Consider the following 15856-nt stretch of genomic DNA (forward strand, 5'->3'; position numbering starts at 1 on the left):
TAAAATTACTATACTGTAAGAGTTTTAGCTTACAATTGCAGTTTTCGACCATTTCCGACGAGTTAAAGTTGACCGAATGTCAAATTTTTTATATATTTTTTCATATGCAAATATTTCAAAAATGATTTTTTGTTGTATTCTACATGAAATTGTGCACATTTTCATATATATACAAAACTCTATGAAACGCCTAATATGAAATGGAGCAAATATTACGAGAATGAGACGTACGCATTTCGGAGATTTGCGGCGTAGAATCCGCGTGGAGGGATGGAATGTTTTTTTTTTAAATTCACCATAAATCTAAATATTGTGCTAGAGACTTCGAATCTGTTTCAAAATGAAGATAAATGACTGAATATTACTAGACTGTAAGAGTTTTAGCCTACAATTACATTTTTTGACCATTTCGGTAGAGTCAAAGTTGACCAAAGGTTGAAATTTTGGCACTTATCGTTATTTATATGAAAATATTTCAAACCTGATAAAAGCTACAATCATGGATTGTTTTTGGTTTTATTCTACATGAAATTGCACACATTTCCATATTTAAAACTTTATGTAACGGCTAATTTAAAATAGTGCAAACATTACGACAATCGGACGAAAAATTTATGATTTTTTCGGAAGAGTTACAGCACTGACGTAAGGAAAAAGTTTTCTTCATAAATTCTCCATAAATCGAAATATTGTGCTAGAGATTTCCAATTTGTTGCAAAATAAAGGTAAATGATTGAATATTACTAGAATATAAGAGTTTTAGCTTACAATTGCGTTTTTCAACCATTTCGGTAGAGTCAAAGTTGACCGAAGGTTAAAATTTTGGCACTTTTCGTTATCTATATAAAAATATTTCAAAACTGATGAAAGCTACAACCATGAGTTGATTTTAGTTGTATTCTACATGAAATTGTGAACATTTTCATATATAAAACTTTATGTAATTGCTAATATAAAATGGTGCAAAAATTATGTCAGTGACGAAATAATTTCTGAGATGTGTCGCTGATGTTTTTTAGTGCGAGAAGAAAGAAATTCGCGCTTGCAGGCCTGGGTAACGATTGTAAACAAAACAACGTCTTGATCTGTGAGCTCCCAGCATCTCCCAAGGCGCGATTCAAAAGTTTTTGCCTGGAAGGCCTATAAGTATTTTTCCGCGATTAAAAAAAAAATTTTATATCGACATACCATACGTCCAATCAGCACCCAACAGACAATTTATGTTGACGTATAATACGTCCAATTGGCGTTTAAGGGTTAACATGTGATAAAAATAAAATTAAATTGTTAACAAGGCATACAGTTTTTCTCTCCTTGTTAAACTAATGTACTGTATCTATATAATAGATTAAAGGAGATACAAACCTGATTTCTAAATGTTTTATAAATTGATCTCAAAAGTAATGTAAGACATTTGCATGCATTGATAATGTTGGACTGGTGTATTTTGCAAACATTTGCATACATTCATATTGCAATTGTTGGACTGGTCTATTTTACATTAAGATGCCATTTTACATTAAGAGTGCTGTTAATTCATTTTTTTTTATTGAAGAACATTGAAGTTTCAAGAAATGAAGACCACAGACCTGAAGCTTTGCTGCAACTAATCTTGCTCTAGCTTGGTCATAAACAGAGCCTCCTGCTAAAACTACTCCTAAGCCTTTGCGAACACTGGCTTCAGCCTCACTAAGACGACCTAATTGCAACTGTAAAGCAAGAAAATTTGTTAAAGAACATCACATAAGAAATGTCTACATAACTCTTTCAAAATCACAAAGCTGCAAGGCTTCATGAAAAGCTTTTATGTCTTTGTAATATTTCAGTAACTTTCTGATGAAACATGAAATGCATCAGTTGTTACTTCCATGATTTAGTTTGACACTGCATCAAATACTGTACCATGTATGTAAAGAAATGAACAGATCAAGATTTAAAACAAAATTTTTAGGTGAATTTTACAGTAAAAAAAATACTTTACCTGAATATTAGCTGTGTGAAGATGCGCTATTGCTTCTAAGTAGGTTAAATGATGTTCTCTGGCATTTGTCAGTGCTTCAACAATGACAGGTATTGCTACTGCACATCCACCACCCATGACAGCTGCACAACTTTCTATGAGTAGCATTCGAACACGAAGTTCACCAACAAGTTCAGGGTCTTCTCTTAAATCACCCAGTAGTTCCCATACTTTTGTAAGCTCTCCTTTTGCTACTAATAATTCACATTGCCTGAGTGAGAAAGTTATTTTTTTCTAAGTAATTGTTTGGTTATAAAATCATATGTTTGTGGGAGACTTGGAGTTGTCTTCAGACTATAAAAATAAAAATAATTCATCCTTGCAGTTTTAAAAGTAAAAAACTTGAGCGACCTATATCAATTCCTAATTATGTATAAAAGGCTTGGAACAAGGGAGGATTTAAAGGAACCAGTGACAAGTCTGATGTAATCATGCTGCATGGATCGTAAATCTTCAACAGATAAAATGAGGGATTTACAAAATTCTGAGCAAGTTCTATCTAATACATCATGGGACACTGACTGTCAAGCACTTTCAAAATTGTACAAAACCCTCATTTTATCAGTTGTAAGTTTTACATTCTATGACCATGCTGGTATCAGACTTGCCACTGGTACCTTTAAATCATCTCCTATTCAAGCCTTTAGGTCCTCTATACTTACGAATTGGTGTAAGTTACAGAGGTTACTGAAGTTTACTTCTAAAACTGCTGGTAAAGGATTTTTTTTTTTTTTTTTTTTTTTTTTTAGAACACTTGAAGTGTCCCCAAACATTTGCCTATAGAATAAAAAAAAAATTCTTATGTTCATTCCTTGCAAGGTTTAAGTGACCCCTTCAAGGAGTTATGTGTAGCTGGAGAATATACGTTGTGTGATAATTCTGAAATAAGCAGTGTTTCAGCTGAAATTTTAGCACTGGATCTGTTTTATTGTTACAGTATTAATATTCAGAAGATGAACTTTATTCATATGGAGGAAGCCAACAGGGGCCACTGACCTGAAATTCAAGCTTGCATATAATATGGTGTTCATTTGAAAGAAACAATAGAAGGTAATAGGAAATAAAGAAAAGAAAAAGATCAGTTATTAGAAAAATTAAATTAACAAATAAATAAAAAAGTAACAAAAATGTAATTATTATTATACAAGGTAAAATGTTTTAGGATAGTAATACAGGCAGCCCAAGGTTAACGGCGCAATTGCTCAACGGCGAATCGGTTTTACAGCTGTCTTCAAAAATATTCATTAAAAAAATAAGGCATTTTAAGGTATTTTTACGGCACAATTTTCGGTCAACAGCGCCGCTAGCGCCGTTATGTCTAATGAGTACATACATTTGTAGAAATACCATTCAGCCCATAAAGGTTATGCAAATTATATTAAAAAATTGTATTGAGAGTCATTACATAGGTATTAGGGTAAAATATATGCCTCTGACACTGTTCTGTGTTGAAAATATCAAGTTAAATGAGTGCAAATGTAGCTATGGATGTGTCGATTTATAAATGTTCATGCTTTTATGTATGAAAATGTATTACGTATAGGTATTTTTATTTCTGCACATAAATGTGATACAAAAGCAGCTTCTGAAACTGCCCTTCACGTTATTAAATATGTTTTTTCATGTTCATTCTTGTAAGCTGCCGCTTGCCGCTCTTCTGAAAATATCAGTTAAAAAAAGTGCAAATTTAGTGATCGATGTGTCGATTTTATTAAATGTTCATGCTTTAATGTTTAAAATGTGTATGCAAATTTATTATGTATAGGGTATTTTTAATTCTGCGCAGAAATATGATACTAAGGCAGCTTTTGAAACTGCCCTTCACGTTAACAAATACGATGTTTTTTAATGTTCATTCTTGTAAGCAGCTGCCTGCCGCTCTTCCGAAAATATTGAGTTAAAAAGAGTGCAAATTTAGCGATCGATGTGTCGATTTTATAAATGTTCATGCTCTTATGTTTAAAATGTGTATGAAAATATATTACGTATAGGGTATTTTTATTTTTGTACATAAATATGATACAAATTAAGGCAGCTTTGGTAACTACCCTCCACGTTGTCAGAGGATATTTTTTTATGTTCATTCTTGTCCGCCACTGTTCCAAACAATGCATGGTGTTATTTTATTAATTATGCATCATTTCCATAAATCCTTTAAAAAGTTATACATTACTTCACTGTATACTATAATATTGTATCTATTCTCATATTATTGTATTATAAAATACTAGGGCAAATCTAAGCTAGTATTCCGTGGAGCGGCCAATGTTTTGGTTTCAAATCAGCTGGTGGCGAACACGAGTTTGTTTTGCCATATTTAACGCAATTCTGAGCGAATTTTCTTGCTTCTAGTTGGCATAAACGAATATCTAGATACAGTGGTACCTCGAGATACGAAATTAATCCGTTCCGGGGCGCCCTTCGTATCATGAGTTTTTCGTATCTTGAACCGCATTTTACACGTAAAATGGCTAATCCTTTTCAAGCCCTCCAAAAACACCCCAGTAAATTTCATAATAAAGCTAAATTGACCTATAAACAATGAAATACTACAACAATTTGGACCATACAATACCTAACTTAATACATACTGCTAATATGTACTACATAGTACCTGTATATAACTACCTGTAAATAAAGTGTATTAGTGTACTTGGTATACAAGAAATACTATATGTACATACGTACGCATGTAGTAAAATGTGGAAGATTACCTTTCGAGTGAGGCTATCTCCGAAAGTGGCGACAGAGGAGGAGGACAAACGGCAGATACGTAAACTTAACTTTACAAAACATAAAAAAATGTCATGAAAACATATTAACAAAACTGTAATACTTAACTTTACAAAAAACTTAAAATTAAATTTGTTTTTATCTTTTTTTTATTTTTACATTTTTTTGTACTTTTTTATACTTTACGTATTTTACAAAATTTCAATTTCTTCATCACCGAATGGATGCCAGTCTGTTTACGGAATTTTTCGAACCACCCATGAGAAGCCTTGAACTCTGGGGTTGCCGTCGATGTCCCCTCTCCTCCGTCGTCTTCGGCTTGGGCAATCAAATCACCAAAAATAGCGCTGGCCTTCTGGCAGATTACCATCTCAGTTATCGTATCGCCATTGATTTCTTTGTCCTCAATCCATAGAAGAAGCAGCCTCTCCATTTCATCATGCACATGGCTCCTCTTGTTGGACAAAATAGTCACGCCCTTAGAAGGTGTAGCTGCTTTGATGGCTTCCTTCTGCTTAAGGATGGTGCCTATCGTCGACGGATTTCAGCCCGTATTCCTTAGCGATAACACTCAACCGCAAGCCAGCTTCATACTTTTTTATTATCTCCATTTTTGTCTGCATAGAAAGCATTCTCTTCTTCCTGTGAACTTCAGCAACTTTCTTGGGACTCATGACTATACTGTACGTAATTAAGTTATGTAGTATACTAATTAGGTTCTCACACAACAAGATAAGGTAGTACAACGAAATCACTAACACGAATTTACGTTAACAAACGAAATCTTACATGTGAACGAACAAATTCCGCGTGCACACGATAACACTGGTGAGAAGCAATGGCTGAAGAAGAACGCCGCTACGTATGATGCATGATGGGATCATGGGAGGGATGCTGACCAATAGGAGAGAAGGATCTCATGGCGGTGACTAGCATCAGGAACCAATGGGAGAGTGGGAAGATGGTGGCGAGTCTACTCAGTTGGCGGCGCGCGAGTTTCAAAATTGTTATCGGTGGTCCGGGCGAATCTCGGACTTTACAGCAACAACCTTTTGTATCTTGAGTAATTTTCGTATGTAGAGCCGTAAAATTTTTCGTATTTGCTTTCGTATCTCGAGTTTTTCGTAAGTTGAGCCTTTCGTATCTCGAGGTACCACTGTACTTGACTTATATGAGACAAGGTTATTTTTCCTTATACGACATGTTTTTAGGTGGAAATATGAGTTGACTTTGTCTCGTTGTGATTGTGAACTTTTTTTTTTTTTTTCGTTAACAGATTACGTTGGTGGCTTGTTTATTGCATAAAAAAATTATGTGATTCCGTTCGTAATTTTCCTTTATATCACCGTAATAAGAACTTTACGTTATTTATCGGCGTGAAACCAACAGTAAAATGTGCTCTTTCAAGCCCAGTAGTTTTGATTAAAATTATTTTATCTCAATTTTATCTACGGTTTTGTTTGATGGCATACATTTACTGGAGTTTTATCCTTGTTGCCGATGCACGATAATAGTCATTAGCAGCTTGAACAGTTTTCACAGCTTCAGTTATAACTAGGTTTAAATTTTCAGTGGTACCTCAAGATACGAAATGAATCCGTTCCGAGGCGGCCTTCGTATCATGAGTTTTTCGTATCTTGAACTGCATTTTACATGTAAAATGCCTAAACCGTTCCAAGCCCTACAAAAACACCCCAGTAAATTATATTTCCAGGCCTACAACACGTTCTAGGGTTACGATGCCGATCCGATGGAAGAAATGAGACTCCAAAAAGGCAAAATACTGTACATACTACAGTAATATTCAATTGCAAGTAATGTTCAACCCTATTTTTACTGCATATACACGTATTAGGACTTTAGCATATCTTCCTTAGCAATAAGCCTAGCCTATGTTAGTGGTTGCTACTGTAGCCTCGTCTATGATTCTAGGCTAAAAGCTTAGACTATGCCAATAAAATGTATAAATAATTAGTATGTACTCATTTCAAATAATTATTAATTAATCATTAACTATAATACACAAACAAACAAACAAAAAACCTTCCAATCGTTTGTTTACATTCAGCTCTTACGAGTACGAGATACCGAGTTACTGACAGCTATAATGAAACATATACGTAACGTAATATTAAAACAGAAGAAGAATTCTAAAAAATATACATACTATTTGTTGGCTTCAATGATAGCAGTCTGATTTATTTTATATTTTATATCTAATTCACAATTTTTTTATTAAATGTATTGCATGTACTCATTTCAAATAATTATTAAGTAACCATTAACTATAAAAAAAAAAAAAAAAAAAAAAAAAAGCTTCCAAACTTCTGTTTACATCCAGCACTTACGAGTACCGAACGATCGCCAAGCAATCCCTTTTCCTAGTACACAGTAAGCCATAAATTTTCATTATCTCTCTTCAACTACTGAAACTACCAAACAGTATAATAACCATTCATTTCTATTCTTTATTCTATCTTTACCTAATGTTTTTTTTTTTATTAAATGTATTGCATGAATAAGTTATTCAATTTACAGCATCCTTTTACCAATAGATACATAAAGCACAAGGGGTAGATGCTGACCAATAGGAGAGCAGGATCTTATGGGGTGACTAGCATCAGGAACCAATGGGAGAGTGGGAGGATGGTGGCGAGTTTACTCAGTTGGTGGGGCGCTAATTTTAAAATTGTTCTTGGTGGTCCGGGCGAATCTCGGGACTTTACAGCAACAACCTATCGTAACTTGAGCAATTTTCGTATGTAGAGCCATAAAATTTTTCATATTTGCTTTCGTATCTTGAGTTTTTCGTAAGTTGAGCCTTTCGTATGTCGAGGTACCACTGTAGCAGTATTATTTCCCAATTGATCTTTGATCTATAGCGAATAAAGTTATTACATTAAGATATCTCACATCTATTCTACATAACGTCATTTATAACAACTACGGTAATAGTGTACTATAGTACGAAGATTGAAATACAAGCCAAATGGATGTTATCGAATTCGTTTGTACTTAGAAAAAATAAAGTTTCACGTTCAGTTGTTCATGGTTGTACACGTTTATGCAACGAGTATAACATTAAAACCATACTTTCATCATTCTCTTTTGCTGTTTTTGAACTTATGTAACTAGAAGATGGGATAAAGTTACACTATTGTACAGGCGGTCCCCGGGTTACGACGGGTCCGGCTTACGACGTTCCGAGGTTACGACGCTGACGCTTCCGACGCTCCGAGTTAACAACGCTTTTAAAAAACGCATACTATGATAAGAATCCTTTATAGTTTAGCACAGTATATTAATAAAAATAAGTTTTTGGTTAGATTACAACAAAAATTTTGAGGTTATGATGATTTTCGACACTTTTTATGTCATATTTTTAAAATTTTTTTAGTGACGCCTCATATGCGGAACTAGTTTCTGAGCGAATGAATACACTAGCTTGGGATGCGCAGTTTATAACAGTCCAAAAGCGCAAATAATGAAAAAATCATTGCTTGTTTCCAGTATACATAATTAACAAAACTAAGTTTCTGGATAGATTACAACGCAAATTCCAAGGTTACGACGGTTTTTTATGCCTTTTAACGATACCTCATACGCAGAACTAGTTTCTGAGCGGAGGGCGCATAAATTAATTTATGCTATTAAACTGTATGGTAACCATAGTCAAGGATAAGGAACGCATTCTCAAACAGTATACATATCCTTTAATACAAAACAGCAAAATATCATTGAAACATTTCACTTAAAGAATCCATTTATACTCTACATAGACTTGGATATAAAAACCATAGTTTCTCTCTCTCTCTCTCTCTCTCTCTCTCTCTCTCTCTCTCTCTCTCTCTCTCTCTCTCTCTCTCTCTCTCTCTCTTTGTATTTTCCGACAAAAATAATCACTAATTAGTGTATTTTGATGTTTATTTTCATGACTAAATACATTTTTATAATACAAAAATGATTTACTAATTTTCAAATATTAATTTTGATTAATATACTGTATTAGTAAGTTTAATAAGTTAAATGATATCACATAATAAAAATAATAATTCTCTCTCTCTCTCTCTCTCTCTCTCTCTCTCTCTCTCTCTCTCTCTCTCCTCTCTCTCTCTCTCTCTCTCTCCTACAAAGATGTATGTTTTTTTGTATGATAAATAAATGATTTACTATTTTCAAATATTAATATTAATTTATACAGCAATAATATCAATTCATTAAAGAAAATACCATAGTGAATTAGTAAGATTTTAGCTTATATTTAAAAAATTATGGAAGAATGAAGGATATCCGTCTTCTTCCAGTAACCTTTTCTCCAGATCCAGGTACTAAAACTGTCAGATATATCAAGTTCTTTGACAGCCAGGAGGGGGAAGAGCTCATGAAATTCCCCCCACCCCCCTCCTCTCTCTCTCTCTCTCTCTCTCTCTCTCTCTCTCTCTCTCTCTCTCTCTCTCTCTCTCTCTCTCTCTCTCTCTCTCTCTCTCTCTCTCTCATTTACTGAGACTCGAGATTTTTCATGTACTTGTTCTATTTGTTTTTAATACTTTCAAATAATAATAATAATAATAATAATAATAATAATAATAATAATAATAACTGTATTTACAAAATTCATATGTGATAGTATTTTAAAGAAATACAATACGTACTAATCTATCCATGTCACTTTTAATTAAGGTTAACACTCTCTCTCTCTCTCTCTCTCTCTCTCTGTCTCTCTCTCATCTCTCTCTCTCCTCTCTCGTCTCTTCTCGGTCTCTCTCTTCTCTCTCTCTCTCTTTTTTGCCACACACAAGATAATAATGTGTCATAGTAGTACTCCCTCCCTCTCTTTCGCTGGAAGCATTATAAGTAATTTTTGAGAGAACAGAGAGAGATAAACTCTCTCTCTCTCTCTCTCTCTCTTTTACCGAGATGAAAGAATTTTTATGGTACTAGTGTGTAAAATGTTTATTGATAATTTCAGTTATTTAATAATAATAATAATAATAATAATAATAATAATAATAATAATAATAATAATAATAATAATAATAATAAAACTTTAATTACAAAATTCATAATGGTCGTATTTTAAAGAGATGAAAATGAACTTTCCATTTCACTTGTATGGATAATTCCTCTTTCTTACTGAGATGAGAGAATTTTTATGGTAGATGCACGTGTTTATTATATTTTCAAATAATAATAATAATAATAATAATAATAATAATAATAATAATAATAATAATAATAATAGAAGTAGTAATAATACCATAACTAATTTCATAAGAAAATTCTTCCCTTTGTCTTTTTCTGCATCAATTTCCCTACCTCATAACTCCAGTGACACTCGGAGCTTAACAATGCCATACAATGGTCAACGAATTTAATGGTTTTATGTAATCTCTCTCTCTCTCTCTCTCTCTCTCTCTCTCTCTCTTGTATTTTAATGAAAATATACAGTAATTTGTGAATACACAGTGTTGCACATGAAAAAAGTAAATTAGTGATAATTTTAGAGATACGGCCCTAAGAAAAATTGCAAATTAGTGAAATTTTCCCTGTGGACATGTTTTCAAGAACGTCGTTCCGGCTTACGACGATTTTCAGGTTACAACGCGTCTTAAGAACGGAACCCCCGTCGTAACCCAGGGACTGCCTGTAATTTGGTCTCTCATAAAATCGGAATATAGCAAGATGAATTATTGTAACTTGAACACTACAGCTACCTGTACACTGTATAAAACCTTATTATATCTTTACATACTTTAGACACCCAAAAGATTAAAGCTAGGCTTTTTTCACTTTACAGTATTTATAATACTATAATGTACTGTACAGTAAATTCTATAGATCAATAGTGCATAAATATAATTTTACTTATTGCGCCATTGCAGGATTAAGGCGCCGTTTGACCGGTCTAGGGCGCTGTGACTAGTCTAGAATTTCAAAAGAAGGTGTGCGGCGGCCGTAGGCTTTAAAATCGCTTAGCGTTGAAAATCACTTAGCGTCGGCGGCCAGGAATGGAACCCCTCCCGCTAACCAAGGGCCGCCTGTACAATGCATCTTTGCTTGAACTTGTGATGTTCTGATTCCACATCCCAGAGAGACTATTATACAGTCCAACAGTGTGAGGTATAAAAGACTTCTGGAACTATTATTATTATTATTATTATTATTATTATTATTATTATTATAAGTGTATGCTCGAAGTAACCCTCTTTTAAACATGTTTTATTAAAAGTGATTGCTGCCTCAGCTGCATTAATTTTACACAGGTTCTTCTCTATTTTTCTAATTATTGCTTTCTCATTGTTGCTTAAACTGGTGAGCAACACTGAAGGTTGACATATCTCAATTAGGTCAAACGATTGGATTTTATTGGTAAAAAATTTCAGTGGGGTAGTCAAATTTTCGGGTATATCCTGTAGAGTTTATTGCAGATAGAATTGATGTTAAATTCTATTTCTTTTCTATTTTCATTCTTTCCAGACACTTCGTCTGAATAAACCTCAGACATCCTCTTGGGCGGAGGTGGGTGAAGGACTGAAGTGAGAGGGTGAGTCCAGCTGCTTATATTGCGGTGGCGCAGCGGGGGCGTCACGCCGCTGCCTTTTCATTGTCCTGGGAAGTACATTGGAATGACTACCATGCGTCTTGCGAAGAGAATCTCCTGTCATGCCCAAAAAGGGGCTATCAAGAATCACGCTCTCACCGCCCACCGAGACACAATCTCCCACAACTGTATTATCCGTAACACCAGGATAATAGAGAGAGCACCCGACCCTCGTAGTCTGCGCCTCCTGGAGGCGTTACTCATCCAGGAGCAAAAGCCCTCCATGAATACGACACAGGAGGTAATCTTAGACTTGTCCCGTTTAAACTTGGCCATTCGCTGCGACAAGTTCAAGATGCTCACCATCTCGCAGGTGCGGACCTTACTTCCCCGTGGGGCCGTCACCTCCTCTATCGATCTTACAGACGCATACTATCATATCCCTATTGCAAGACACTTTCGCCCTTATCTGGGCTTCAAGATAGGAGATCAAGCATTCTCCTTCAAGGTAGTTCCCTTCGGTCTCAACGTAGCACCCAGGGTGTTCACGAAGTTGGCGGAGGTAGGTGTCGTCCAACAACTAAGATCGCAAGGGATCATGGTAGTAGCGTATCTCGACGATTGGTTAATTTGGGCTCCAACAGTCGAGGAATGTCGCAAAGCAACGCGCTCAGGAGCTGGCTTGAGCCCGCAGCCAGGCAGCCAATGAAAAAGCAGCTCCCAATCCACTAGCCAATGAAAAGGCAGCGGCACGACGCCCCCGGCTGCGCCACTGCAATATAAGCACCTGGACTCACCCTCTCACTTCAGTGCTTCACCCACCTCCGCCCAGACAAAACGTTCAGAAAGAATCGAAAAGAATAGAAAAGAAATAGAATTTAACATCAATTCTATCTGCAATAAACTCTACAGGATATACCCGAAAATTTGACTACCCCACTGAAATTTTTTACCAATAAAATCCAATCGTTTGACCTAATTGAGATATGTCAACCTTCAGTGTTGCTCACCAGTTTAAGCAACAATGAGAAAGCAATAATTAGAAAAATAGAGAGGAACCTGTATTAAATTAATGCAGCGAGGCAGCAATCACTTTTAATAAAACATTATTATTATTATTATTATTATTATTATTATTATCATTCAAAAGATGAATATGGAACAAGCCTACAGGTGCCATAGGCTTGAAATTCAAGCTTCCAAAAAATTCAGTTTTCACTAAGTAAAAGTAAGAGGAGGTAAGGGGAAGCACAGAAAGAAGAGATCTCACAAATAAAAAAGAAAAAATAATGCATTTTTTTTATAAATAGATAATGTATCAAAATGCTAGGAGAATAGTAATTGGGTAGTAATGCATTGCATATTTGTTTGAACTTCTGAAGTTCCAATTGCAAGACAACCTCAAGGAGACTTTTCCACAGTCCAATGGTGTGAGGAATAAAGGACCTCAAAATGAGAATTCTACTATGAGGCACATTTGCTGCATATGTATTGGTGTTGCTGTTCAGCAAATCAGGTTGTTCTTGGCAGATAAAGTGGGATCAGAGATCAACTGTGAATGTGAAAGATCTCTAATAAGATACAACTTATGAAAAATTGACAACCAACAGACCATCTATCGATGGTCCAAGTCATAACTGCCAATATATTAGGAAACAGGAACTTACCACCACGAACCACTCTATCTAAAAGACATTAACCTCTGGCAGAAGCAGACATCCAAACTGGTGAACAGTATTCTAATAAAGGAAAATACAGTAGTACCTCGAGATACGAAAGGCTCTACTTACGAAAAACTCGAGATACGAAAGCCAATGCGAAAAATTTTACTGCTCTACATACGAAAAGTTTTCAAGACACGAAAGGTTGTTGCTGTAAAGTCCCGAGATTCGCCCGGACCACCGCGAACAATTTTAAAACTCCTGCGCCGCAACTGAGTAAACTCGCTACCATCCTCCCGCTCTCCCATTGGTTCCTGATGCTAGTCACCCCATAAGGTCCTGCTCTCCTATTGGTCAGCATCTACCCCTTGTGCTTTAAGTATTCTATTGGTAAAAGGATGCTGTAAATTGAAAAACTTATTCATGCAATACATTTAATAACACATTAGGTAAAGATAGAATAAAGAATAGAAATGAATGGTTATTATACTGTTTGGTAGTTTCATTAGTTGAAGAGAGATACTAATGACAATTTATGGCTTACTGTGTGCTAGGAAAAATGATTGCTTGGCGTTCGTTCGATACTCGTAAGATGGGTAAGAGCTGAATGTAAACAATCGATTGGAAGGTTTGTTTTTTGTTTGTTTGTGTATTATAGTTAATGATTAATTAATAATTATTTGAAATGAGTACATACTGATTATTTATACATTTTATTGGCATATTCTAAGCTTTTAGCTCTTAGGTTTAGATGTCAGAATCATAGACTAGGCTACAGTAGCAACCGCTAACATAGGCTAGGCTTATTGCTAAGGGACATATGCTAAAGTCCTAATATATGCAGTAAAAATGGGGTTGAACATTACATGCAGTTGAATATTACTCAAGTATGTACAATATTTTGCCTTTTTGAAGTCATATTTCTTCTGTCGGATCGGCGTCGTAACCCTAGAACATGTGTTTTAGGCCTGGAAATATAATTTACTGGGGTGTTTTTGGAGGGCTTGGAACGGATTAGCCATTTTACATGTAAAATGTGTTCCAAGATACGAAAAACTCATAATACGAAGGCCGCCTCGGAACGGATTAATTTCGTATCTCGAGGTACCACTGTATATGAGGCCTTATGAACAATACCTAACTTTAAGTGTAGCATTTGCTTTCATTAGATGTTTCTCTAAGGTAAGATGTGAATATGTAAAACGTTAAACTTAGAATAGTTTAAGCTTTAGATTTATTCAGCAGAGTCCCTCCACATGGAGAAAACGATGAAGTAGAAAATCTGTACGAGATCTAGTTTACAGAGTTTTCATTATAATAGTTCAGCCTCATATTCCATTGACTACGCTGTTCACTAATCTGTTCTATATCATGACTGAGACTAAGGGCAGCTTCACTTCTCATAACTGGAGACTTTACTACACCCATGAATGTTGCATCCCTGGTATACTGAACAATCTTGTATACACTTAAAATAACAGTGGACTGAGAACAATATCCTATGGAACTTTGGACACAGACACAGTAGGTCTTGGTTTATTTAAGATCCCATCAACAGCAACTTGCTGCTGCCTACCTGTAAGGAAATCTTGACATATATAATCCTAAAATATACACGCCCACTCCAAGTTTCTGAAATTTATAAGTAAGTGCCTTGTGATTTACTAAATTGAAAGCATCAGAGGAGTTGCCCTATAATGATAGGACACAAACACCCCTTTGGGCTAAGGAACCACCATGGCAGTGTCCCTGAGCAACATAAACAGCTAAGATGGATCCTACCTACTTTGAAATTAAGAACACCAGAATATGAGTTACATTACTGATCTGGTTATTCAGATGAAAAGGAAGGTTAAGTTAAGAATTGTACCTAACCCAACCTAATACCAACCTCTTAAAGAATGGGAAATTCTTGCAGAATCAAGAAGCAGCATATCTGGGAATTTGAAGATTATGCCCAAAAATACATAGTCTCAAACCAGCTGGGGTAGGCTGAGAACTTCAACACTTAAGCTAGCAGAATATGGAGAGATATGTTAGCCCAATCTAGGCTAGACCTAGGAGGACCCAACCACCTAGGCTAGGATAAATAGGCAAGGGAAGATTCAACTAGCACACTCATTGTATGATATGCTAGACTAGCCTAAGAACTTCTCCACCTAGGCTTGCTATGAAAGAATTCAACCACTTAGGCTTAGCTAACATGGAAAAAAATGTTTGAACTAACAAGACTACTCTATGCTCGCCATGAACCCAACCACTTGCAAGGTTAAGAACTCAACTACTTAGGCTAGGAAGATGGTCACAGTAGCCCAATCTCTGTTTGATGATTACATTTGTACGCATACCTGAATGATATGCCTAACACAAAAAGTAGATCAATCCAAACCTTATGTACTGTAATATTTATTCTTCCTACTAATAAGAGAGAAAACTTCACACATTCACACTGTTATATTGGTCAATCCTGTGATGGTTGAAAATTTTTGCATGGTCTACATAAACATGATTAGTTAACCCTTAAACGCCGAGCCGGTATTTCCAAAAGTGTCTCCCGTATGCCAGCGGCGTTCGGGAGTGAGTGCCGAAGCAGAAAAAGTTTTTTTTCAAAAATTCTCAGCACGCTTAGATTTAAGATTAAGAGTTCATTTTTGGTTCCTTTTTTTGTCATTGCCTGAGTTTAGTATGCAACCATCAGAAATGTAAAAAAATATCATTATCATATAAAAATATTGGAATATATGACAGCACGAAAAAAAATTTCATATATAATTGTATACAAATCGCTCTGTGAGCAAAATGGTTAAAGCTAATGAGTTAACTATTTTTTCGTCGTATTTTACACTAAATTGTGATGATTTTGGTATATAAAAAATTGTAAAACGATCAAAGCAACACAGA

At 35.3% G+C, this 15856-nt stretch overlaps 1 protein-coding gene across 1 annotated transcript in view; it reads right to left on the reverse strand.

Moving 5' to 3' along the window:
- Positions 1 to 15856, reverse strand: part of LOC135206170 (anaphase-promoting complex subunit 5-like) — a 621184-nt gene that overhangs the window by 83223 nt on the left and 522105 nt on the right. Inside the window, exons 13-14 of the mRNA XM_064237464.1 lie at positions 1982 to 2231; positions 1590 to 1709 (exon numbers count right to left, since the gene is read on the reverse strand). Coding sequence (XP_064093534.1) covers positions 1590 to 1709; positions 1982 to 2231 — 370 coding nt within the window. The remainder of the gene's footprint in view (positions 1 to 1589; positions 1710 to 1981; positions 2232 to 15856) is intronic.

The sequence above is a fragment of the Macrobrachium nipponense genome, chromosome 29 (assembly GCF_015104395.2).
Source record: "Macrobrachium nipponense isolate FS-2020 chromosome 29, ASM1510439v2, whole genome shotgun sequence".
Taxonomy (NCBI): Eukaryota; Metazoa; Arthropoda; class Malacostraca; order Decapoda; family Palaemonidae; genus Macrobrachium; species Macrobrachium nipponense.